General features: G+C 42.5%; 1 protein-coding gene across 10 annotated transcripts in view; it reads right to left on the bottom strand.

Annotated features, from left to right (window-relative positions):
• Positions 1–1,430: 1,430 nt before the first annotated feature.
• STXBP5L (syntaxin binding protein 5L) overlaps positions 1,431–24,549 on the bottom strand; it is a 197,332-nt gene continuing 174,213 nt past the window's right edge. For all 10 annotated transcript variants that reach the window (XM_051611733.1, XM_051611784.1, XM_051611740.1 and 7 more), the window contains 6 exons: positions 13,366–13,605; positions 12,055–12,415; positions 10,941–11,106; positions 8,033–8,144; positions 7,432–7,652; positions 1,431–6,412 (listed from right to left, as the gene is read on the bottom strand). In XM_051611733.1, the coding sequence (XP_051467693.1) occupies positions 6,371–6,412; positions 7,432–7,652; positions 8,033–8,144; positions 10,941–11,106; positions 12,055–12,415; positions 13,366–13,605 (1,142 nt within the window). In that variant the 3' untranslated portion in view covers positions 1,431–6,370. The remainder of the gene's footprint in view (positions 6,413–7,431; positions 7,653–8,032; positions 8,145–10,940; positions 11,107–12,054; positions 12,416–13,365; positions 13,606–24,549) is intronic.

Below are 24,549 nucleotides of genomic sequence, written 5' to 3'. Positions count from 1 at the left end.
TTTTGCTACACAAGCTCAATGAGTTCATTTTAATTAAGTCATAATTTGGAGCAAATGAGAAGATAAAAGGTGGCTCTGCAAGTGAGGCAGCTGCAGCGCTTGAGTCATGGTATCAGAACTGGCTCTGAGCTGTTGCCTGACTGCTGCTGGTTACATCCCTTAGTTCTGGTTGGACTTGTCCTATTAGTGAGACTAAGCAGGAGAGGGCTTTGGTCAGGTGAGCAGTGGCACTGCTTAGAACTCTGTAGAAGAGGATACCTGCTGTTTTCTGAGGTTGGCTGCTTGCATGATTTACTCATTTTTGCCTCTGGGCCTCTCTCCCCCCACCCCTGATGGGCTGAGGCCTGTGTTTAGTTGGAAACTGGGCTGGTGCCCCTGCCCATGCATGGGAATTGGAACTAGATGATCTTTAAGGTCCCTTCCAATCCAAACCATTCTGTGATTCTCTGATTCTTTTCTAGTTCAGGACCCAATAACGAGAGTGCAGGCTACTCTCTCCCTTCTTGTTGACAGGATGGGGTGCATCTGATAGTGTTTGCTCTCAGTTCCTCAGCTGGTTTGTGTCCCTCTACAGTCCACTCCTGCACAGCACATGCAGTCACATGTGTGGTCTGGCATTCCAAGAAAAAGACAGATGAAGGCTGGGAAAGGGGTAGGAATTCTGTTTGTTATGGCAGCCCTGTCCCTTGGCATGCACAGAGCTGCTCCTGCAGCCTGGTCCTGCCTTCTGCCCTGGCTGCCACCCCAGCAGGTGGGTGTCTGTCTGCCACAAGACATGGGGTTGGGATCCAGTCCTGGAATAGCTGTGGTCACCAGGAATGCCTCATCTTCTCATCATGTGAACTTGTGTGACCCAGCTCCTCACAGGGAGAGCCTGCCCCCTTCGGCTGCCAAGCAGCCTTGCTCTCTTTGGTTCATACCTGCTTTCTTGTCAAAATGACTTACATTTTGGTTCAGCCTGCTGCTGGTACAGGGCAGACCTTCCCCGGACTCCTGCCATTGATGTTGGATACAGCTACTTGGCAGCCCTTTTCCTCACATGCAGACCACAAGCTTTTTCTGCCTTGGTCTTTCTGAAGCAGCTCTCCTGTCCCTGCTTATTGAAATCCCTTCTATCCCTTTCTTGTAGCTGGGCAGTGGTGGAGAGAGGCAGGTGACAAAAGCTGACACACAGATAATCTGATTTGGTTTGGTCCTTTAGCCTTTCTCCCATGCTATTCACATTTCATCAAGAGGGTTGCAGAGTTTTTCCTGCTGTATTTTTTCCTGTAAATCTCTAGCTGAAAAGAGGGAGCTGGAAGCTCAGTAGCTTTGGCGTGAGTGAGTAGTGTAAACTCCCATCAAAAAGCTTTACATAAACCTTGGAAATACCATAAAGAATCTAGGAGTAGAGGGTTGGGGGGGAGGAAAAAGAGATCTACACCAAGCAATATCAATTATTTCCTTTATTTTCTTTCCTCTTTTTTTGGTTGTTACTGGGGACTCAGAGCAGCCTCAGTTAAAGATGCCTTAGTTTTCCATTTGTGACACTGATTTAGGATACCTGTGGGAACAGGCCGTGGTTGGTGCAGGAGCATGTGGTGCACCCCATGTTCACCTGCCTTCTGAGATACTGGTCATGACTCCTTAACAAACCCCACACATATTCTGGCCACGTTTCCTCGACACCAAATCTGAATATTGGTTTGCTATTTAAAAAAGTACAATGTTTGATTTGTTGATTTAACCACAAAACAAAACACATGAATGGAAACACTCATTTACATGACTATTGCTTATACACCTAAGATGACAAGTTGACTACAAATGGTCACACATAGTTCCTTAATGAGAGAGAGTGTGTTCTTACTAAGACCATACCAAGGCAAAAATCATTCAAGACTGAAACATATTGTGCTTGAATTCACCTTTAGGTTATGGAAAAGGATGTGTGTGTGTGTGTGTCACATGGTATTTAAGGGGCGTGATTAACTGAAATCTGACTTTTTGACTGTGTTTTACAATACACACAGTTTACAAATGGAGGGGTCTGGAGGTTGAACAAAGCTCTTATTTAAGGGCCAGTGTTTTCTTCTTAAATTGTATCCTGAAAAAAACCACATTATTTGAAAGGGCTGCTGTAAAAGGAATTTCTATATGTGATCATTTTATAAAATGTGTGTAATAAGTAAGAGTATTTCCCTTCAGTATTTGTGTAAGAAGATACATTCTGGTAATATAGGAAATGCCTCAATGTACATAGTTGAACTGTAGAACTGTAAAAAAAAATAGAAAACTGGTCATTCTACAAAACAAAACCTGCTTCTCAGATTTGCCTTTATCTTGTCTTTTAAATCGAGATTTGAAGCCTAAGTTAAACTCTGGGGATGAGCTTTATTATTATTATTTTTTTAATAAAATAGCTTGTACTTCATTGAAGACTGCCAACTCTGAAAACACAAATAATCTAATTTAATATATTTTCTCTATATGCTCTCTATCTACAGCTCTGTGTGTAATACTAACCACACCTGGTCAAGGCCAGTGGGGTGTGCGTGCTGCTGAAAGTTCTGTGTGCCTGGGCTTGGCTGTGGTTGTGGCAGAGAGCTCCTGTAAAGAAGAAATGTGAGAAAACAGGCTCCCAAAATGAGCAAAAAGCATTTTAAATTGAACAAATACATCCAGCCAATCCGGTCTGTTCTAACTGAGTGAGATTGAGATGTGGAAGCTACCTCTTAAGTTCAGGACTTTGCTTGAGGTGGTGCTGTCTCCGTGGGGAAAGGTGAAAGCACATGATTTCAACATCCAGCGACAGCTGTGTCCTCAATGTTGTTGGAGCAAGTCAGGTCAGATGCTCTGCTCCTTGCTCAAAATGCTGCATCTTTATTCCTTTCACTAACAGCCTTTAGAAGCATTCTGGTCAGGCCTTTCAAAAATCCCACACTCCCCCTCATTTCACAATAAATCAACCAGGCAAGAGTTTTTCCTCCCTCATTGAAGTTTTTAAGTGATGGGTTGGTTTGTTTGTTGTTTTTTTTTCCACATACATGGTAAATCTTGATAGAAAGCATTTAACAGTGTGCACTAACAAACTTATACAACATATACATTACATATATATATTTATATATATAGAATGTTCTATATACAAACATATACAACTTTTTAGATCTCTACAGACTACAAGAAAATTGATAATTATAGTCACAAGTGGTGAACTTAACAGAAATAGTAATTTGTAACTGTCTGGAAAGATGTAAAATATGTAAGAGTGGAAAGCAAGATACAGCTGTGACCTGATGGGGAGAACCAGAGAAAAGTTGCTTTTTTAAAAGTTTGGTGTTAAAAGTTTTAAGTTGGAGGGATGCTAGATTCTCATTTCTCTGTTGCATAAAGATGCAAGTGGATTCCACTGGCAAGTTGTTTGGTGTTTGTGTTTGTTGTTTTTTTTCCCTGGTGTTAAGCTAGTAACTGTTTGCTGTTCAAGTCAGTCAGGCATGACTTCTTGAAGACACTGCTCTCTGGGTGTGCTGTAGTCATCAGCAATTAAAAGTTGCTCTTTTTTTTTTTTTAACACTTGATTCTCAGAATGAGTGAGCAGGCTCCAGCTCCAGCTTAAGGCCATTTCCATGGAAATCAAGGTAATGAGGATCTGTGCAATATTGCCACCCATGTGAGGGACAGCTGAACACTTGGGCAGAACTGGCAGCTTCCTTGTCATGGAAGTGAGCCAACTGCTGCCAGAGTAGCTGCCAGGCACCCGACCTGCCTTCTGAAAGGCTGACTGCCTGACACCAGTTCCTAGTGGAAACTGGCCCCATGGCCTGTGGGGTACCAGTGCCACACTGGAACTGGTCATGGCCTTTCCCTCTGTGCCAGCTCAGGGCAGAAGCAAGCATAGCACTGGGTACAGAACAACCACTGGGCGGGGGGGAGAGGGTTGGCTTGGTATTATTGAAGCCTGCTTATCTTCTCTGTAGAGGTAGAGAAGATGGGAAGAACAAGGTCTATAAAGTTGGTTTGGGGTTTGAAGGAACTGCTGCCCCAAATTATTTTGTTGTCAGAGACTAGTGGTTTTGGAGTACAGGCCAGAGCACAGGCAGAGTGAATAGACATTTAACCAGAAGATAGAATTACTATAACGTTGGTCTCATTTATTTCTCACTCTAGATGCCTTGTTACAGTGGTGCTCCCTTGTGCACCCAGGTGACCAGTTCTGTGACCTGCCCACTGGAAGGAGTTCCCTGACCCAGTTTCTGTTGGCATCAGAGTGGTGAGCTGCTGTTTCCTCAAACACACACACAGGCATCCTCATGGACAACTCCAGTTCCTTACCTCTCAGCACAAACCTAGGCAGTGCTTGGGCTTTGACCTTTTTCCCAACAAACGTCTACTGTTCTCACAATTGCAGAGCAGCTTCTCCTGTGACAGAAAGAAAACTGGTTCTCATTCCCAGTTGAGCTAGACCTGTTAGAGCCATCATGTTGACTTTGTCCACAGAGAAACGTAAAAAAACCTGCAAGCATGACATTCCTGGTGTGGCACAGTGTGAATTTAAAACTTAGTATCTCCTTTGACCTGTGCAACTGGGCTGACAGTGAAGCCAGACTTCTGAACTGTACCAGTTTCTGGGCTCCATTTTATTGTAAGAGAAGGAAGGATATGGGAAAGGCATCTTTGGGAGAAATTGTCTGACTGCTGGGGTGATATAAACACCAGTGAAGTTAAGGTCTAGTTAGGAGGGGGATGCTGCCTGTCTGCATCACTATCCACCAGAACTCCTTGAAAGGGAGAGAGGATGTCACTCTTCTTGCTTAGAAATTTTTTGAATCTTGCTTTTCCACCTTTCCCTCACTTTCCTTTTCTAATTTGAAGCTATGTCCAGGCACACAAAAACAAACCTTCAGTGCCTTGTTGCCAAGCCAATCATGGAAAAGTATGTGACTTCACAGCTGATGATCCGTGTGGCAGTGAGGCTCTCGTAGGCTACCATGGCTGCAGCACACTCATGGCCTAGGAATCTCTTTGCACAGACAGGTAGGAGGTTCTACTTACTGTTCTCTTCTGTAGCTGCAGGTTGGAGAGGTCACTGCAGAAACCAAACAAGCCACTCTGAAGCAGAACCAAATGACTCTTTGCAGTGTGAGCAGAAAGTCAGTTGCCACTCACCCAGGGTGCCAGTTAGTGTATGTGCCCATTCAGCACAGGATGTTGATGGTTGTTTTTCATGCTGCTCCCCTGGCCCATCGTTTAGTCCTGCTGCCATGGGCTATCTCCCCCAGCTTCAGGGTGGTTACTGTGCAGTTTCCTTAGCATGATTTCAACTGACCACTCCAGAAAGATCCCTGCTGTGCTAAGCAGCTTCAGTGAGCAGAATTCAAATGGGACTCTCCAACTTCTAGCCCTGTGGTTCCCATCTGGTCTATTCTAACTTGAAGCAGCACCTTCCCAAGCTGATTTTCTATTCCTGCTGCTGAGAAATAAGGCAACCAAGTGATAACGACACCACAGGGCTGGAAAAATGCCCCCGTCCCCCTCAAGGACAACTGAGATGAAGCTAGAGCATTTTCTTAAAAGTACAGATAAGGATGACATGTCATGTGCTCTGAATTGCAAATAAACCATCTAGACCCACATTTTAATGACATTTCAGATAGTGCCTGTCTAGCTACTTGAAAAATCTACATTTTGGCCATAGGATTTTGAAGTTACTTGTACTTGTAGGAGTTAAAGAGCACTCATTTCAAGGAAGGTTTTTCAAGGGAAATAAATACCAGATAAGAAAATGCAGCTTGACTAATTTTTATGCTGAGAATGGTAGCAAACATGCTTGAAATGCACTGGCTTTTTGTAATGTCACTTTTAAAAATAAAAATTTTCCATTTAAGGTTGGTTGTTATTTGGGTTTTTTTTTTCCTCAGAATATAAATAAATCCCATTTTTCTTCGGTCACAACATGCTTTCTTTTTAACTTTTTTTTTCTTTTTTTTTTTCTTTTTTAAGATGTCAATTAGTCATGCAAAGTTTTATAAGTGCATTAACATTCGAGTTTGTACAGAATAGTTTTAACCAGACGCACTCCCCACAGTTCATACCTACAGCTTCTGAAAAACTACATGCCACAGTGATGGTTGAGTTCCTTTTGGAAAAAAAAAATGGCTACTGCATGAGCCAGCTGTTGGAGTAAGACCCACATGATTCTAGCTTCTGTCTTGTGGTCTGTAAAATTTCTCCTTGACTCCCACTGCGATGAATCCGATAATAGTAACAGGAAAACATCTTCTAGGAGAAAAAAAAACCTGTCCCTGGCCAGTGACTGGTAGATTTGGGAATGAATGTTGCTTCCCTGAACAGTGTTCTTAATAAAGCCACAAGCAGCTTCTTTGAAAGTCTAAAACTGGTACCACTTTTTGTCCTTGTATTTCAGCATCACCTACAAAAAGGAAACAAAGAAATGGATATAAAACACTGCTCTTCCTCACACATGACCCAGCCCCCTTAACTGTCACAAACTTTGTAAGTAAAATAGGAAGAGCAATGTGGTACTTTATTAATGCTGTCATCAAGTCTTGACTCCAACAAGACCTTGTATTTGATTTCATAATTGCTACATTAAAAAACCCCCAACACGTTCAATACAAGATTTTTCCTGAGGAGCTTTAACTACATTTCTTCTGCAAATAGAAGAGAGTTAGAGGAATAACCAGGAACTTCCTTTTTACTGTTACAGAAAGAAGCTTATCTACTGAGCATAGTAGGTATGTCCTGAATATAGAAGCTTTTTGCATGTCAGGGCACAGTCATTTTGCATAGTTTTGCCTCACACTTAGAAAAGCCAATGAAAAGGTAACGGTCATGCCAAGAGATGTGATTTATTTTAAATGAAGAGCATGCATCTTGGGAAGTATTCTTTAATGTTGTTCCATCTTCAACAAAAAAACACTTTAATTGATTCCCAGCCTTAACAGCATGGGATGGAAGAGCTTTCCATTTCCACCAGCTCTAAGCAAAGAAGCTGTCTATTCCAGGCAAGCCCTATTCCATCTAACTGCTTCACAGTGTTACACTGGAAGTTCTCTTCTCCCCCATAACATCTGTAAAGGTTCCTGGAGACACATCCATCTATCTGCATAGCTGTGCTCCACTGAGTGGCTTAAAAAACAACTGTGAATTAGTGAGAAAGGTGAGGGGGTGAGAAGTGCCACGTTCTAAATTCAGAGGCTAACGACTGGATGAAAACATGAAAGGAAGGGGTGTGCAATGGAAGGTTATTTTTTGCATTCTCACTGTTTGGGAGCAGGAAAAACGGCATGTCAGGTAACAGGAATACACTTCAACCAACCTGACTGGGTGAACAGGGAAAACTGTACTTGACTTTCCCAAAGGGAAGCAAAGGCTGAGTTGCAGGGGTGGCAGTTCCTAGTTCTGGGGGTGAGGTGGCAGGACCCCTACCTCGTGTGCATGTTTGGAAAATGCCTCTGCGCTGGCCATCATGCTTGCAGTCCTTTCATCCAGCTCTCCCAGTTTCTGTCCTCTCTCATCCAGGGCAATGCGTGCACGAGTCAAGTCCCCAATGACTCCTCCCGCGGCTCCTCTCACGCCTTCAATTCCACCCGATCCAGGGATGTGCTGGGCAAGACTCCGAGAGGCTTTTCCTGCTGTGGCCTCACCAACTGCAAGGGAGAAATGGACAAAGAGACAGAAATGAGTTCCTGGCTGTGTCTCTGGAGGTGCTTCTTGTCCACAAGCTGCAGCCTCATAGCAGTGATGCCCTTTGATGTGCAGATGACACGTGTGGAGGACTTGCTCAGTGCACCAGCACAGCTACAGTGCAGTTGTGACTCCCCACAATCAATTGCTCAAAAGAAGCCACCAAGATGAAGGATTGTGGCAAAGCAACTGAGGACTCTCCCTTTCTTCAGGAGGCCATCTTTATTTTTTTTTCATTAACTATCTAAACCTTGTGTACCACTCCATTCCTAGATGACAAGGGCAGGAGATCCCACAAATTAATTGCTGAAAAAAAAACACCTTACACCAAAAAATTACTTACAAAGCTCCTCTCTGTCAAAAGCTTGTCCACTTCCTCCAAAAAGTCCTTTGAGAAAGCCTCTGTTTTGAGCTTCTGGTGTTTCCACAGGAGTAAACAAATCCCCAAGCATGTCCTAGCAAAGTCAGATCATGAAAAGAAAAAAAAAAAAAAAAAAAAAAAAGAGGTGAAAATTGTTCTATTTATTTGCACTAACGAGCAACATGCATTGACTCTAATCAGCTGGTTTTAAAATAGTCTGTTGTGTGAACTGTATTGAGTACTTCACATTTGTGTTTCATGACAGGCAAATACCTGGGCTAACTCCATTGACTCAGGCTTTCTAGGGGACTCAGTTTGTCACTGCCACATCCTTTATGTTCATTACAACAGAGAAAAAAAAAAAAAAATTAGAAAAAATACAGAGTGAAAATACCAGTGATAAGATCACATTTTGCTTAGAAACAGCTGAGGCAATACTATAACTGTATAAACAATTTGTTGTGAATTGTGTTTTGCTTTAGTACTTATCCAGGCAAAGAGAGCAGGGACACTGCGTGTAGTGTACCCGAGTTCACTGCTTGCTAGCTGGTCAGGGAGTTCGGTGGGTTGTTGTTTGGTTGGATTTTGTATGTGTCTTTGGTTGTTGTTTTGGGGTTTGTCCTTTTTATTTAAAAAAAAAAAATAATCCTTTCACCTTCTATAAACCTCTCCCCTCCGTTGTTACTGGGCATTCTGGCAGTGCCACCAGTGATGCTAAATAAGCAGGTCATGGTGCCAGAGCTTGGAGCAGTCGAGCCAAAGAAATCTCAGGCTCAGATTTATTTGCAGCAGTAGCAGGAAAAGTGGGCCCTCCAAAAGAAAATTGACAAAGCAAGCGTGCAGTCCCCTTTCAAACCAGCGGGGCAGTGCAACGAGAAGAGTTGCTCAGCCCTGTGTTTGCTCATCCAAGCCTCAGCAGGCAGATCCAGCTGTTGTACTGCACAAAGCACTGGGCTCCTGGGTGGCTGAGTGCCAGGACGGCGCTGTGACTTGCACTTCTTACCGCTCCTCTGCAGTCACCTGCTCAGGGGAGAAAAATGACTGCAGCCCTTTCAGCCTAAGTGGAGGCTCTCAGGCAGCTTGCCTTGTTTTCCTTGGTAGCAGGTAATACTGGGTCAGCTGCTTTTTGTACTCATCTCCTGCCTGTGCAAGCCTGTTACTGTCCTCTTTGCATGTAAGCAGCCACAATCTGGCAGTACAGAGAAGCAAGAGCTGTGTTTCCCTTTGGCTAGTTGTCATATGATGCTATTAATGAAGGGCAATTTAAAATAAATAAAAATCTAACTTCTAACAGCCTCTCACTGTAGGTCCATCTTCTAAGATACACTGATCAAACCTTTTGATCATTTAAAAATTGCTTTCCTGCAAAATAATCTCCCCTGGCATGCAAAAGCGTGTGTGCAATGCTCACTCCACACAGTGTTTTTCCAGACCCAAGACAAACAGTTCTGTGGTGTGAGCTGAGCAGCGCAGAATTCATTCTTCCCTAGGGCATAAGTGCTGGCAGGACCACTTCTTTTATATTTCTATCCTCGTTCACTGCTAATTATATAACCTAGAACTTGTTCCCCCGCTCTTTTTCCCTTTATTACTCATATTTCTCCCTGTAACCTCTCACAATTCCTCCTCTTCAGTAAGTAAAATTTGAATTTGCATTTTCATTGCAAAAAAACCCAACAACACAACCCAAATCTAACATTGTTAAGACCTTTTGCTCAAAAGAAATTATTTTAATTAGACTATCTCTATAGCTACTTTATTTTAATGTACAATGGGAGATGCTTCCCTCATGTGGAAGAAGGGAAGTACCAATTATTTGAGTTAAAGCAATGGTAAATAATTTAAAAATGTATTAAAACAGAGCATATTTTTTGATACTAACCACACTTGGTTGGTCTCTTGCTTCCACTTATCAACTGAAAGCTGGAGGTACTAAGATATTTTTTGGAGTTAAAGTAGAAAATGATAAAAATAATGGAAGGGAAGATGTATTTTCACTGAGGCAGTTGCTGTGTGGTTGGACACATGCTGGTACCAACTGCTGCAGCTGCTATCCATTTGTAGCCTCCCCTTCTTTCCCTGCAGACATTTTTAACAGTTGGTCTTTTGTATAGCAGGACTTTGAGAGAAGCTGCCTGTGAAGAGTCCCATTTGGGCACAGATCTGACTCTGCATGAGCCAGCAGAGACTGCAATTAGGTGCAGGCAGGCTGTAGGCCCAGGCCAGCCACTGGGGCACAGGAGCAAGGTGTGACTGTCATGAAAAAGGCCACACAGTGACGGAGTTGCTGACCTCGGCTGTGTTGGCATCATTCAGCCAGGGCCAGTACAGAGGAACCTTTCTATCCTGCTCTTGCAACACAACCTGCCCTTCAAATATGAAAACATTACTAAATACTTTTTCTTCCCCATCGACATCTATGTTTGCTTTTGACAACATCATCTCTGGTAATGCCAGCATTGCTTATTAAGCCCTTTCACCAGAGAGGGCAGTGATAGGACAAGGGGTAATGGTTTTAAACTGAAAGAGGGGAGATTTAGGTTAGACATCAAGAAGAAATTCTTCACCATGAGGGGAGTAAGGCACTGGAATAGGTTGCCCAGGGAGGTGTTAAAGGCCAGGCTGGATGAGGCTTGTGCAGCCTGGTCTAGCGTGAGGTGTCCCTGCTCATAGCAGGGAGGTTGGAACCTGATGATCTTTAAGGTCCCTTCCAGCCTTAACCATTCTATGATTCTATGATTTAAAACTTTGTCTTTTGAATAGAAACTGTAGCCTGGTAAGACATGTCCTCTTGAGCAATCTAGCAGTAAACACATGGCAACTTACATCTGATTGAGTCAGGCCCTTCCACACAAATGCATGGGCACCAAAATAAGGATTTGAGTCCTACCTGCAGATTGTCACACATCTCCTGGCTGTACGTCAAGCGCTGAATCTCTGTGGGAGAGCTGAGATACAAAGCTTGCCCTTCGTTAGTGAAGCAAAAGGTCCTTGCTATCCTCATGTCTGTAACTGGCAAATAGTTGATGTCCAGCAGTGGGCGAAGGCTGGGCAAGCTGTGGAGAAGCAGATACCTGGGTTAATCACCAGTTGCCACACATGGTACACCTGCTCTGTCCCTGCACTTTAAATCAACATTCAAGTTCATGCTTTTCATAACTGGAATAGTTAAAGTGCAGCTCTAAGCTCAAAAGTTCTGTCAACAACACGCTGCCTTCCCATCATACTTTGTTTCCTCATATGGAGAAGTTTCAGCAGCCTCTGTGACCCTTAGGCTTCTGCCACTGTCTGGATTTGGGATGTGCGTGTGGCACAGCGTGGCTTGCCATGGATGGGCACTTTACAGGGAAAGGCAATCGTAGGGGTGTCTGCAGGAAATGGCAAGGCAGGGCCCTGCTTCCACCCTGCAGGCAAAGGGTCCAGCATCACCTTTGCTGCCCTCCTCCAGCTTCTAGTTTGCCATTTTGGATGGCATGTTCAAAAAGTTGAACGGCATGGCCAGGGAAAGGGGGTGTAGCAAGCTGAGGGCACAACTATAAGACTACTGCACTGTCAGCTTGCTGGTGGAATGGCAAGGGAGGGAAAATAGGTGCTCTGAGTGGGAAATCTTCTGAAACAGCAAGCATGGGTCTTGCTCCTTAACAATGGATAAACAGTACCCTTTCTATCCTGAGTATTTCTGTACTCCTTTATACCTGACCTACCATAACTGAGCAAAATTACCAGGGTTTTCTTTAATGATAGTTAAAAAATCAGCCATCAACTGTCATGGGTAGGGGATCACTATGAATTAAAGGAGTCTGCTTTGCTGTGCAGCTGCCTTAACTCCCCATGGGGAGACAGGCCAAGGAACAGGTATGGCAGTGGGCAAGGCAGGGCATTCAATGCACCCACATAAACGTTAACGCAGAGCATCAGGCACTCTGGAACAAACACCAGTGGGACGTGACAGCACTGTGCCACCTCTTTGCTTAGTTTTGCCACAAGATTAGTTAGATAAGTACCTCAGTGTCATGATGTGCCCATTGGCACAAAAGCACGCCAGACAGACGCTGTTACAGAGGGTGACCACATCTGCTCGCAATAAAAAGGACGTTTCGGTGATGTTGTGGACATAAAGACATGTTTGGGAAGGCAATGAGAAGACTTTGGCTTGTTTTTCTGAACAAATGACTGCAAATTGATGATCACCCATATCCTGGGAGGAGGAAGGGGAATGCATTACAAGTTTCCTTTTCCTTGTTTTTTCACCATCATCAGCACTGTGGAGGTCCCTCCATACTTCGTATGGTGGATGTGTCAAGGTCCCTGTGCAGTCCAAGCAGGCGAAGGTCAGCACGGCTCCTTTCAGTGTCAGAACTGTGCCTGCAAAACAGGATTTCCTCTCACTGGCACCACCACTGACCTGGCTGTCGGTACCATGAACGTGTGCAGCACAGCTGACATTCAGCTTTTGTAAACAAAGCAAACAGGTTAATCCAGCTCAGGTGACAAGTCTTCCTGAGTTCTTCCTGAAAACTCAAAGGAGGCTGGACAAGCAGGCTGCCAGCACTGGAAAGGTCTCAGGCAGCCCACACCAAATAATCTACATAATACATGCTATTGAATACCACAAAGAGAGGCTGTTGCTTATCTCCACATTATATTAGTAGGATTTGTATTCCCCAGCAGTAAAATTGCTCTTCTTAGTTTGGTGGCCTTCCAGCATTGTTTTTCTAAAGAAACCAGGGGTGGGAAACTTCTATTCTTCTGCATTCTCTAATTTTTGTCATTATTTTACCTTAAGCATACTAAGTGTGTACTGTCTCACCTCAGCCCTGACCTCTCAGCCCTCTGTTTTCTCTGCTACACCATCTGTCACTCACTCAGCCTCACTCTCCTGGTACATCAACCTGCCAACATTTTTGTTTCCTTTCCTGAACTCCCTTCTGCTTCTCTGCAGCTTCCAGGTAGTAAGACAGCCAAAACCACTCTCAGCATCCCAGAAAGGACTGCATCAGAACAGTACACGGGGCTGCAATTTCACAGTACGAAGGAACTCAGCTCACTTCTCCCTGTCCTCACAAGAAACACCTAACTCTGCCCCCGACACAAGATAACCTTCGGAACTAGCACAACCAAAGTGTCTCAGCCCATGCACCTGCAGGTCTCCCACAAGCATCTGTATTTACCTGCGTGCCCTCTATATCGTGAGTGAGCATCACGTGACACAGGCATTGAGAAATTTCTGCCCAAAAGTCCTTACAAAATCATGAAGTTATTCCCCCCTCTTGTACCAAGCCAGATAATAAACAGAAAGAGAGCTGCACTCTTACCACTTGGAGACACCATCACCGGCTCTGACTGCCGTAAATCGTCACCAGCAGGCAGATTAAGGGAGAGGATTAAGACCATACCCAGGCCTGTTCCAACCCAGAGACAAGGGGACACAGCAGAGTCATTCTTTCGGGCAAAGGACTCCATGAAGTACAAAGCAGTAATTGCCTCTTTTGAGTCCCTGTCGATACTGGACACGCTGGAGCTCCGGGAACGGCTGAAGGAGTTTTCCCTGTTTTCTGCACAAATAAATACAAGCAAACACACATAAGTTGGCAGTCCTAGAACAGGCACATGCCTGCAACAAATGCAAACTCCCCCGTAGAGAAAATACAGCAGACATTCTGACACTAGCACGGTACCAGCTTGCTGCCAGGGTATAAATAAGTGTGGAAAATGCTGTCAGATCTCATCAGTTAGAACTGCATTAGAAATAGCTGCTTATTATGAAGATTAGCATAGACTAATTAGAATTTACAACAGCCTTAGCTCAAAGGACTTGTTCTAAATAGCACAAAATAATTTTAGACCCATATGTCACCAATGCATTTTAAATTAATCCATTTATTTCATCACTGTAGGACATGAAGGGAGAGGCCATTAACAATTTCAGAGCATGTGTCCTTTGCTCTGTTCTTGTTTCCATCAACAGGACCTTCTAGTACTGCATTCACAGCTATCACTTATTGTCAAGTCATTAATAACTGCTCTCTGGGGAAAAGACACCCATTGCTAAAATGATCCCAGCATCCAAAACGTCTCAGGGTACCAATCAACTCTGGCTTCCTGGGGAGTGAAGTGAGAAATCTGCTCTGTGCCCTTGGCAACAACTGCACAGTGAGCTGGCACGGAGTGGTTCATCTTTCTGCCTCAGCTTTAGCAGGTAACAGCCAGAGCCAGCTGGAGGTAGGGTCCTGTTGTCCTCACTGCAAATACATAGATATGGAGACCTCTCTCTGAGCTTTTCAGAGAGAAATAATGACGAACCTGATCTGACTGCTGTAGGGCTAAGGATTTCTGCTTTGCTTTGCCTCGTGCCAGGCAGGAAGCACAAAGCTCTGTCAGGGAGCTCCTGGCACTAGCAGGAACTGTCAGTGGTGACACTTTGGGGGGTTGTAAAGCACCCTGAGTCTGAACAGTTACTGATGAGTAAAAGGAGACAGAGGGAAGAGGAAAGTAGGGCTGGCTGCTAGAACAATCTGCAAAACAATGTGTGCCAGTGCTGCTGCTTACCAACTTAGCAATTAAAAAAATAGGGCTAGATCATCTCACCTGCTCTTCTGCTACAGTAACAACTAGAGGACGAGGAGGTTTAGGAGATGGAGAAAGAGTTGAAGCTATTGCACTTGAGACAAAAGGCTTCTGAATCTGTCATTATGAAGTAGATCTGCATCTGGTTATGAAATTACCTTGTCTCCTCAGAGAGTAGAAATGTTTAAAAAGAGCAGTACTTTCTGCCACGGTTGAAGAATAAAGTTAGAAAAGGACTTTCTCATGTACTGCAACTTGTAACTGGGCTAAGCTTAATATTGTATTTATGGTTCCTGCTCTTCACCAGAAGCAGCAGTTTTGCTGGTGAATCTCTTCCTCGGGCAACACATCATAGCCTTGTGTTCTCCTACCCAGGTGACTCAGTGTAAACTGCTGGAATTATCCTCTGCACAGCAGCTACATGGGAAAGACTGGAGAGACGCATGAGCAAAGCACTACTGGAACCACACCAGGTGTTACTACATATGCTACCTTAAAAGTTGGCACACAGGTATGGGGGCAGATTCTCCTGCTACTCTTTCACACTTGGGCCAGCTTCTGTCTTTGGAGGGCACCTGTACCTTGTCAAGCAGGAGCTCCACAGAACAGCTGTCCCTGGCACTTCAGTCCCACTCTCATGGAAGAGAAACTTGCGTCTACTTGAACTTTGAGGCGCTGCCCTCACCCCGTTCCACCTTCATGGAGGCACTGTTGTTGCTCTCTAGTTCTGGCTCAGTGCTGCTAAATACATCTGCATGAAACTAGGATTGTTTATTCATGTGCAAACACAGCTTCTAATACCTGAAGAATTAGTGTCCCCCATAACCCCAAGCACTTTGTACTTCTGCAGTGGACTCGTTGGCCCAGCTCCTTCCTAATAAGCACAGTGACAGCTGCCAAATAAAGAAGGGGAAGACAGTAATTTCAAGGCAGAGATCATCAGGGCTACACATTCATTTCTTTATGTATTTATTTTTCCCCCAAAGGATACCCAATTAAAAAAAAAAAAAAAAGAAAAAGAAAAAAGAAAAGTTGTGTAATTTGCTCTTTAACAGGTGTATTAATATCACAGTAACATAAAATACAAATATGGTGGTGCTCAAGCTAAGGAAGATGTTGAAAGGACAAAGGCAGTTAGTGTAGGCGACATACATGGCACTTAAAATACATGATGTGACATTTCCAGGTGTCATCAAGCTTTCTCCCTCCCTAAATTAACAAGAAATGTGCCTCACTCCTGTGCAGTACAGTTAACTAATACATCTTTGCAGAACTGACAGTAATAGATAGACTCTTTGGGACACTTTTGGGAACATACTGTGCCATTTTCTATTAAATACACTACTCAAACTGAAATTCTAAAGACCAGCATGACACATGTCAACATTTGATGTCTTTACACATATGTGAACAGCTAAACAAAACCTATGAAAGGCTGCAGTCACTAAGAGATTGCTATTGGCTAGCTCTAAAGCAAGGTAGAAATCTCTCCTCTTCCTAGAATTTGAGATAAAATTTTGTTTAGGCCTATTCCCTGTGACTTCTTTCTCAAAGAAGTTTCTAAATAGTTTCTCTATTTAGAAGCCAGTCCATTGTATCCTAGAGAAACCTAAAAGTACTTTCTTTGGGAAATTTAAAAAACTCGCCATACCCTTTCCTAGGTTGATTGCTATGTTTTAAAATTACATCACATCTTCTAAAAGTTGACCTCTATGAACACTGCCAATCTGTAGTAATCCTTCACCCAACTGCCACATTCTGGGTTTTCTCCTGTATTTCCCTTTCCTCCCACTGTGGGAAGGGTGTAGCAAGACTGCCAGCTACAACGTCTTTCTGTGTACTCTGAACCTGGACCACTTCCAGAAACCCCCTGTAACCTAGGTCAAACAAGGTTTATTTGGACTCCCTGATTCAGTAAGGGGACAAGATGTTCATATGAGAAAGGCAGATACTTTTCCTCTCCTCAGTTCTCTTTCCCTTTTCTCCTTCTCTGCAGAACACTCTAGCATCTGATGCTTTCTCATAACTGTGTTCCTGCCTCTAAACTGCCTTTGCTTTGAGGGAGTCCAGTATTCCCTTTTATCAGAGAGGCACATTCCGACACCCAGGACCCCTCTGCTCCCACCTAGCTGTCTCTCTCAGATGACTGCCCTTTTTCCTCCTCTTTCCCTTGGAGACCTGGCTCTTCTTTTTCTTCCAAATAGGTCTCCAGGCTGCCCCTGCAACTAGCAGCAGAGGAGCTGAGAGGACCACTGGAGGGGTCCAGTGTCCCCTGACAGTTAATGAGTGACTGTCATTGGGAGATGCTGTTGTCAGGCTGTTAAGATGATGAGCAGCTCAGAGCAAAAACACCATTATCTGCAGTCAGGGCATTTAAAAAAGCTGCTTTTGATGGTTTAAGACCACACAACATAAACCAGCACTACTTTCCTAACAGTAGTGCTGCTTTCTTCAAAATGTTCTCATTCAGAAGAACTTCTTGACTCTGAGGGTTAAAGAGCACTGGAACAGGCTCCCCAGAGAGGTTGTGGAGTCTCCTTAAGACCTGTCTGATGCCTTTCTGAGTGGTCTGCCCTAGTGTTTTTGTTAGTTGTGGTTTTTTGTTTGGTTGGTTGTTGGTTTTGTTTTGGTTTGGGTTTTTTTATGCTTGGGTTTTTTTGGTCCTGCTCTGGCAGGGGGGTTGGACTTGATGATCTTCAGAGGTCCCTTCCAATCCCTAATATTCTGTGATTCTGTGATTCAGCCCTGTCCTATGCATGCCTTGGGTTAGTGAGATGCAGATGGAAATTCAGGAGCCAACCTTCTTCATTGTTAAATTCCCACTATGAGCAGCATCTCACAAACAGAAGGCTTCTGCTTTCTGATGCCCCCTCCCTGGCAGGGTTCAAGGCCAGGTTGCATGGGGCTCTGAGCAACCTGATCTAGTGGAAGGTGTCCCTGCCCACGCAGGAGGGTTGGATCTAGATAATCTTCTAAGTCCCTTCCAACCCAAGCCATTCTGTGATGATTCTATGACTTAAAAGCAACTGCAAAACCTCTGACTTGCCACCAGCCTCATGGACAGAAACACACAGGACACTTCAACTCACATGCTAGGATAAAAAACGAAGCCAGCATCTCTGAGTCTTACCTTTGTTCATCCACGTGTGAGCAGTACAGTGACGCTCGTCGTGTGAGAACGTACTGATTCCATGTAATTGCTGGAGCATTGCCCGTCTGGAAATGCAACCCACTGCCACAAAACCGCGTGCATTGCAAAAGGACAAGAACAATTGAGCCATCTGTCCTGGTGACACTGATAGGAAAGCAGCCCTGAGCAGCTCCTGCCCTCGCTTGGCGGAGCTGCCCCACGGCAGTGCCCTGGTGTCTGGGAGAAGGTTTCATACAAGGGCCTGGGGGGTTTCTGAGAATTTAAAAGCCAATTTGAGGAAATGATTCCATGCGTTTCAACTGTCAACTCTGCAGAGCAGAGATTGCAGACTTTTTGTTTGTTTGTTTTTTTAAGCTTCCTTTTGTTTAATGGAAATAAAATTGGAATTTCTTTTCTTTCCCATGGAATGAAAAAAAAAAAAGAAAACAAAAGAAAAAAAAGGAGGGAGGATATTAATGAAAATACGAGTGTCATCTTCAGGGGAATGTCCTGACTTCTCTATTCTCAGTTGCAGCAAAGGCTTCGTAAGGGCAACACATCCTCACATCTCTTCCAAGAAATTGTCATTCCAATTATTCTAAAATAACAGATTAAGTACTAACACAGGAGCATAAAGGGATTTTCTGATTGAAATTAGGAATCATGAAAATAAAACTATCCCTTGTTATGAGGAGTGAAAGAAAACTACCAGTGACAAAGATCAACATTTTCACTGCAAATGTTTTCATTCAGTGTTGAAGAGCTTTGCAACTGACTGTCAATGTCTTTGACACTATTTATGGGTCCTTTCCTGGTTTTAACATACCAAGTAATTGATCTGCTTTTTGTATATAAAAAAATGGACCTTCTTTGATATGGAAACCAATATATTTTGGAAACTAAGTTAAATGCTTTATATTCACCTCATTTGGAGATTTCGAAAAGTTTTCAATCCCAGCCTGTCAGAAGCTAATGGAACTATTAAAACATTTGCCAGCTTAAGGATCACCTTAAAATTTCAAGATAAAGATGTGACTTTTAAAATCATACAGTCATGCAAAGCTCTGAATGCCAGTGTAGACATACAAGAAAGGAATTATACTTCAAAACACGGATTTGCACACAGCAACATCACAGAGACTGCATCATGTTAGTGACAGCAATGCTTCAGCAACACGGGGGAGAGAGGGGCAGGGTTGTCACACACTTAAGAACACTGCACACATACTTGGCTAAAAACATCTTCAAACACATTTTAATAGCACCACTCTAAAGCTGCATTCCACATAAAGCAACTCGCCAGGAAGCAGCAGAAGTTCTCTTAAGCACTTAGAATGATAATAATATGGAATTTTGTTGTGAATTATTTCCTACTGGATCAGCTCAACTAAGTTTCCCTAAAACTATGCTGAAAAGCCTGTGCATATACTGCTTGTAGAGCATTCAAACCAGGGTGGCTTTGTGCTGACATGGAGCTCACAGCTGTGGGGTGCTTGACCCTCCCTGGAAAAAGCTCTGAAATGTATTGTCCTCATGTTGCTAGTTATAGGAGTATAACCTAAATGGCTTCATGGAATTGTAAAGACTGATGGAAATCATGGCAAATAAAGGCCTTAAAGGGAAAACAGATTCAAGTCAGCAGTCTTGAATCTTTATTTTGGTATTTCCAGAATATGGTAAAGTTCAGGGTTAGGTGTTAGCTCAGAAGGAAACTGTTAAGGCAGGACTATTCTTCTTATTGAAAATGAAGTAGAAATAAGCATTTTTATAGAAAAATAAAAATGTGAGAGATCTTTACAGTACGTAAGCTATCAGACTTCAGTATTCAATTGTATGAATCATTTCCCTTGACTTACACAAGCAAACTGTCTGCACGTTCAGAACAGGAAGAGCTCAATTTGGATATAAGTTGCAAGTCTGCACATAAGTTTTTTTAGTCAATGACATCACAATTCTGTAGAACTTAATCCCAATGTAAAATACCCATTCTGCTGAAGTGTCTTTCATAACATTGATGGTTTGGGAAAGAACAGTGTAACTTCCACTTGTGGAAGTACTCAAGAATAAGGTGGAGAGAAAAGGCATTATAGAAGAAAAACTTGGGTTCATCCAATAACAAAGTCAAGTGAAAGCATTTTAAAGCATTTCCCTCCCCAGCAGATCCTCTTCTTGTGTAACTAAAGTGCAGTTAAAAAAAGCTTTGCTTTAAAAAAAACCACAACCCTTTGGAAAGAGCTAATATCACATTCCCTGAACAATCTCAGAATATTCCTACACTCTTCCCTAGCTCTTGATACACAACAGCCCACCACCCATTCCATTCTGCCACAGAAGTACCAGGAACCACCCAATGGTGTGTTCCACTTCCAAAAATGTTTCAAAAATTCTTTCAGATGTAGACAAAAACTTTCTGTTGATCTGAAGCAAGCATGCTAAAGTTGAGTATGCAGTGCAAAACACGTCCTCCAAATTCAGTGTGCCTAGAGTACAGTGTGAAATTAGCTTAACTTGGAATCAAATAATAATTTAAATTAAACCAGACTCAAATGTTGGTGAATGTATGAAGAAGAAAATTTTCATTTATAGTGGTTTTTTTTAATCTTAAACTGGGAAAATTTGCAGATTGTAAGAAAACAAGTGGATCCTAATATTTCTTGGGTACACCAAGGAAAAGTCAAACATGAACTCTATATAGTCCAAGAGTTGGAATTTACACACTAGCAGCTCATATGGCTCTTCTCCACTTCTTTCCAGACCTTTCCTGGCCATTAGACACACTCTCTCACAAGGCACCTCAGTCTTTACAGAACCTCCCCCCACTGCTTTTTTTCAGGGACATAGGGCATTGCACCTACTTTTTCTGCATGTCCTTCAGCACACGTCCTGGGCAAGTGGCAAGCCCCTTCTATTCAGTTAGGACACCCACTCACAGAAGCATTCTCTCTCAGACTGCATCCTAAGGGGATGGGTTGAAGTAGGTGGGCTGAATTGTCCCCTTACTCCCAGGAGCAGTTGCCATAATTTTTGGTGTGTCTGTATCACAGGCAGACTAGGCTTTGCCCCTGGCTCACCTTCAAAATCTCTCTGCATCTCCTTTCTCAGAGGAAGCAGAAAAAGCAAAGGTTTTTATTTTACCTACAGTAGAAAACAAGCACACACACTCTCATCTCCATCATAACTGAAAAAGAGCTTAACACGATGGACAAGTCACTTCTGGAAACAATTATATTCCCTCAAGAATAATCTGTGGATTTTACAGTTCAGTGGTCAAACTGAATGCTTTGAAAGGGATATGAAAGCCTTGCTGAAGATGCTGGAATATCCTTCCTTGGTACACTTGCTTTTTTGGTGCCAAATATTTTATTACAGCCATGCAGAATTTGCTGTTGAGTTTGCAGTGCCCATCAGACCAAAAGTGCTGGGATTTTGCTAAATAAAAGAAACAATAATTTTAGCTTCCTAATAACTTTTTATATGTGAATAAAGCTTTCTGCAGTAACGAGCAGACCTTCTAGATACAGAAAAGGTCCTCTATGCAACATTTTTATCTGCTTCTCTGCATAGACAAGAAATGTGGTGACAAACCGAGCAGTTAGTGGAGACTGTGGCTTACCATAGTACCTCTAAATTGTTTCCTATTATACTCTTCTTACTGTTACTAGTTACAACGATGTAAAATAACTTCAAATACTAACAACACTGAAATTATTTACAACAGGAACCAGCACCATAATCCCCTCACAGAGAGTTAAATTAAAAAATTTCAAGCCAAGGGCTTTTCCAGCTGCTACAAAAGCCTAGCTGGGAAAAGACATGGCACGTGGGGGTCTGTAAAATGTGGTCCTATGACTGCTGTAACATGGCCAGTGGATCAGGTGTCAGTTTGGCTGGCTGCTTGGGCAAGGAAGTTTACCAGAAATCATCCACTCTGCCATATGGAGCAGCATGGCAAAGGGAAGGAGATGGAGAGTATAAGCTGCTCTTAAAACCTGCCAGAGATTCAATAAGATCCTCAGAGAACACATTTCTGTGGTTAACCACCTTTGTGATCAAAATGAATCCCCTAATGTCTCCCTGAAGTTGTGCTTCTGTCCTAGTAGTTTATGTCCATGACATCCCATCCTTTTCTCAACAGACAGAGACAGCAGATTATTCCCTTCCCCTCTGCAGTACCCTGCCATGCATTTGGATAATTTTGTGGTTTTTTTCTTCAACATTTTTCTAGATCAAGCAACCAAGTTGCTTTTCTCTTTCCTTGGCGGCTGAGGAACCACTACCTTTGAAAACTGAACTGATTGTCTTCTACGCCATCAATGCTGAGCTCACATCCAAATGTGGGATTCAGACACAACAGACCCAAGAAAAAACAATGAGAAAACAGAAATCTCCCTCTTTTCCCTCCACCTCACCATATGAGAAGTTAACCTAATGGTCACATTCACTCATTGAGTCAAAAAAATATTCCACAGAGCACTGCTGCCGACAGCATAACATATGACAATATGAGAAAAGCTGGTATCAATGGTACAGAAGTTCCAAATGAAAAACTGCAATACACAGCATGACATCTGCTGAGCCTGCTTCCTCAGGCTGAGAACTTTTTGTAAAGTGATCACTCAGTATCATATTCCCAAGACACTGGCTACAGCACAGTGGACTTCTGAGAGCAAATGTCATATATTCTCTATGGCTTGGCAGGCAGACAGGCTAACCCCGGTTAAAGTACAGACTTTGGAAACCTCATGATTGAAACAATAGACCAAAGTAATAGGCTGACATACACACACACAAAGAGAAAATAATTGTAAAATTGGTTGAATCTAAAAAACAAACCAAAAGCCTCAAAACCCCAGCACCTTACAACCCCTAAATCAAAATCCAGCAGGAAAAAGAAATCCAGAAGCCTCTGCCAGGCTGTCTACAAAGCTTCTTACAGTGATCCTCACAAATACTTTCAAATAATAAACAATTCTGAAGTTCATAGTGTATGCCGAGGACTGTCCATGTCCAAAACAAATTGGGCAAAATAACGCAAGAGATAAACCAACTTATCCCCTAAACTGTTTTAGCCCTTCTATAAGCAGATGCAAAAGAAAAACTTGAAGTATAAAATACACTGGATCTATTAAAATGGAAATCGTATTGTACTTGCCATAGAATTTTTGATAAGGTTGTTAGAGATAATGACTAAATATTCTTGAGTGGTTTGTTTTGCCAGCTTGCAGAGACATTTCTTTTCAAGTGCTCTATATAAAATTTTAACCACATATAATCAAAAGAATTAATCCAAAAGCTGAGGTAACTGCTGAAAAGGAATTATTATAAAGAAAAGCTAAAGCAAACGCTAAGACTCTCCTCTCAGCATTCCTAGAAAATTACAATGCACAGCAAATCCTTGTTAGGGTTCCTTGTTCAGAGGAAAGTTTGTAGCACCAAGATCTAAAGGGCCTTTCTAGTCAAGGGTGATTAAGCTGGACTGGTCAAAAACTACATAATGAGAAATAAAAATAAATGAAAATAAGAAAGACAGTTTTCTATCATTACTGGTTGGAGAAAATGGATTTCCAAGAGCAACACTTAAAAGGAAAAACTTCACTCTGCCTTCACTTTTTTCCTAAGATGTGTGCTATAACCACATATGGGCACACACAAACAGGATGCTCCTATTTCTGTGTAAATGCAGGCAAGGAGGAAAAAACTGGCAGAGTATGCCAGGACAAGCTCTTGAAGGCAGCTAGCAAGTCATGGCATAGAGAAACTTTTGGAGAATGCAAAGTGGTTTAAAAAAGCAGAATCCTTGAAAACAGCAATGAACAACAAGTATCAATTCTGCAAGACTTCGGAGAGTTAGTTATAATTTCATAAAGAGAGAGGACTGGATGCCAGCGTATGTATCTCTGCACACACCTATATACCCACCCGCTATGCAAGTATAACCACACTGAGTTCCTTCCCACAACAATATTATTTTTATTCTTTAACGTTACTGTTTTCTTCAATTCAGTGATTTCTTTAATCTAAAATTACAATTAAAAATTAGACTAAAATTCAGATTTTGTTTTCCTATGCAGAAGAAGAGCAGATGTTTTGGGGTCTCTTCATCGACGCTGAAATTCTCAATCAGGCTGGGATCTTTGCTCTTCTAGATGGAAAGGGGCCTTTAATGGGTTTAACACCTATGCAGAATTAGGTCTTAGACTGAGATGGACTATTTTTGGATCTGTGCAACAGATTTTTTTTTTCTCCAAAAAGCTGCACAAAAGATTAAGATAATACTGATTTCAATGTTTCTGTGAGGACACCTGCAGACAGAAAAGAGCGCTGGTCCAAGCCCAGAGCTGGAACAGACCAAGACATGATCAGTGCAAATGCTTACAGCCTGAAAGAAAATCCACTAAGCTTGGAGACAAAACACATTCCCTTTCCACAGGATGTTATCATGGGACAGAATCTCTGTAAGGATTTTCTTGAATAGGAGTAATTTGCATTCATGTATATTTTTTATTGCTGTTGATATTTAAAAGCACAATGTCACCTTGATAATAATAATAGAGGTTTATACCCTGTGCAAGAAAGCTTTATCAAAGAAATAAAATCACTAACTTTTAGAATCTCAAAAACTTCCGATCAAAAAGGACTGGAAGAAGTTTAGAGTTTAGAAGTTCAGCAATGGAATTTGTGGTTTTCTTTACAATGCAAATTAATTCTTTTACTATTGCAAGGAAAACCAGCTCACTTAACAGCATGTGAAAACAAGATTATTTAAAATCAATAATTGGCTATCAAGAACTTGTAGAATTCT

Source organism: Apus apus, chromosome 1 (genome assembly GCF_020740795.1).
Source record: "Apus apus isolate bApuApu2 chromosome 1, bApuApu2.pri.cur, whole genome shotgun sequence".
Lineage (NCBI taxonomy): Eukaryota > Metazoa > Chordata > Aves > Apodiformes > Apodidae > Apus > Apus apus.
Note: the sequence above shows the minus strand (reverse complement) of the source record. Positions and strands in the feature narration are given on the sequence as shown.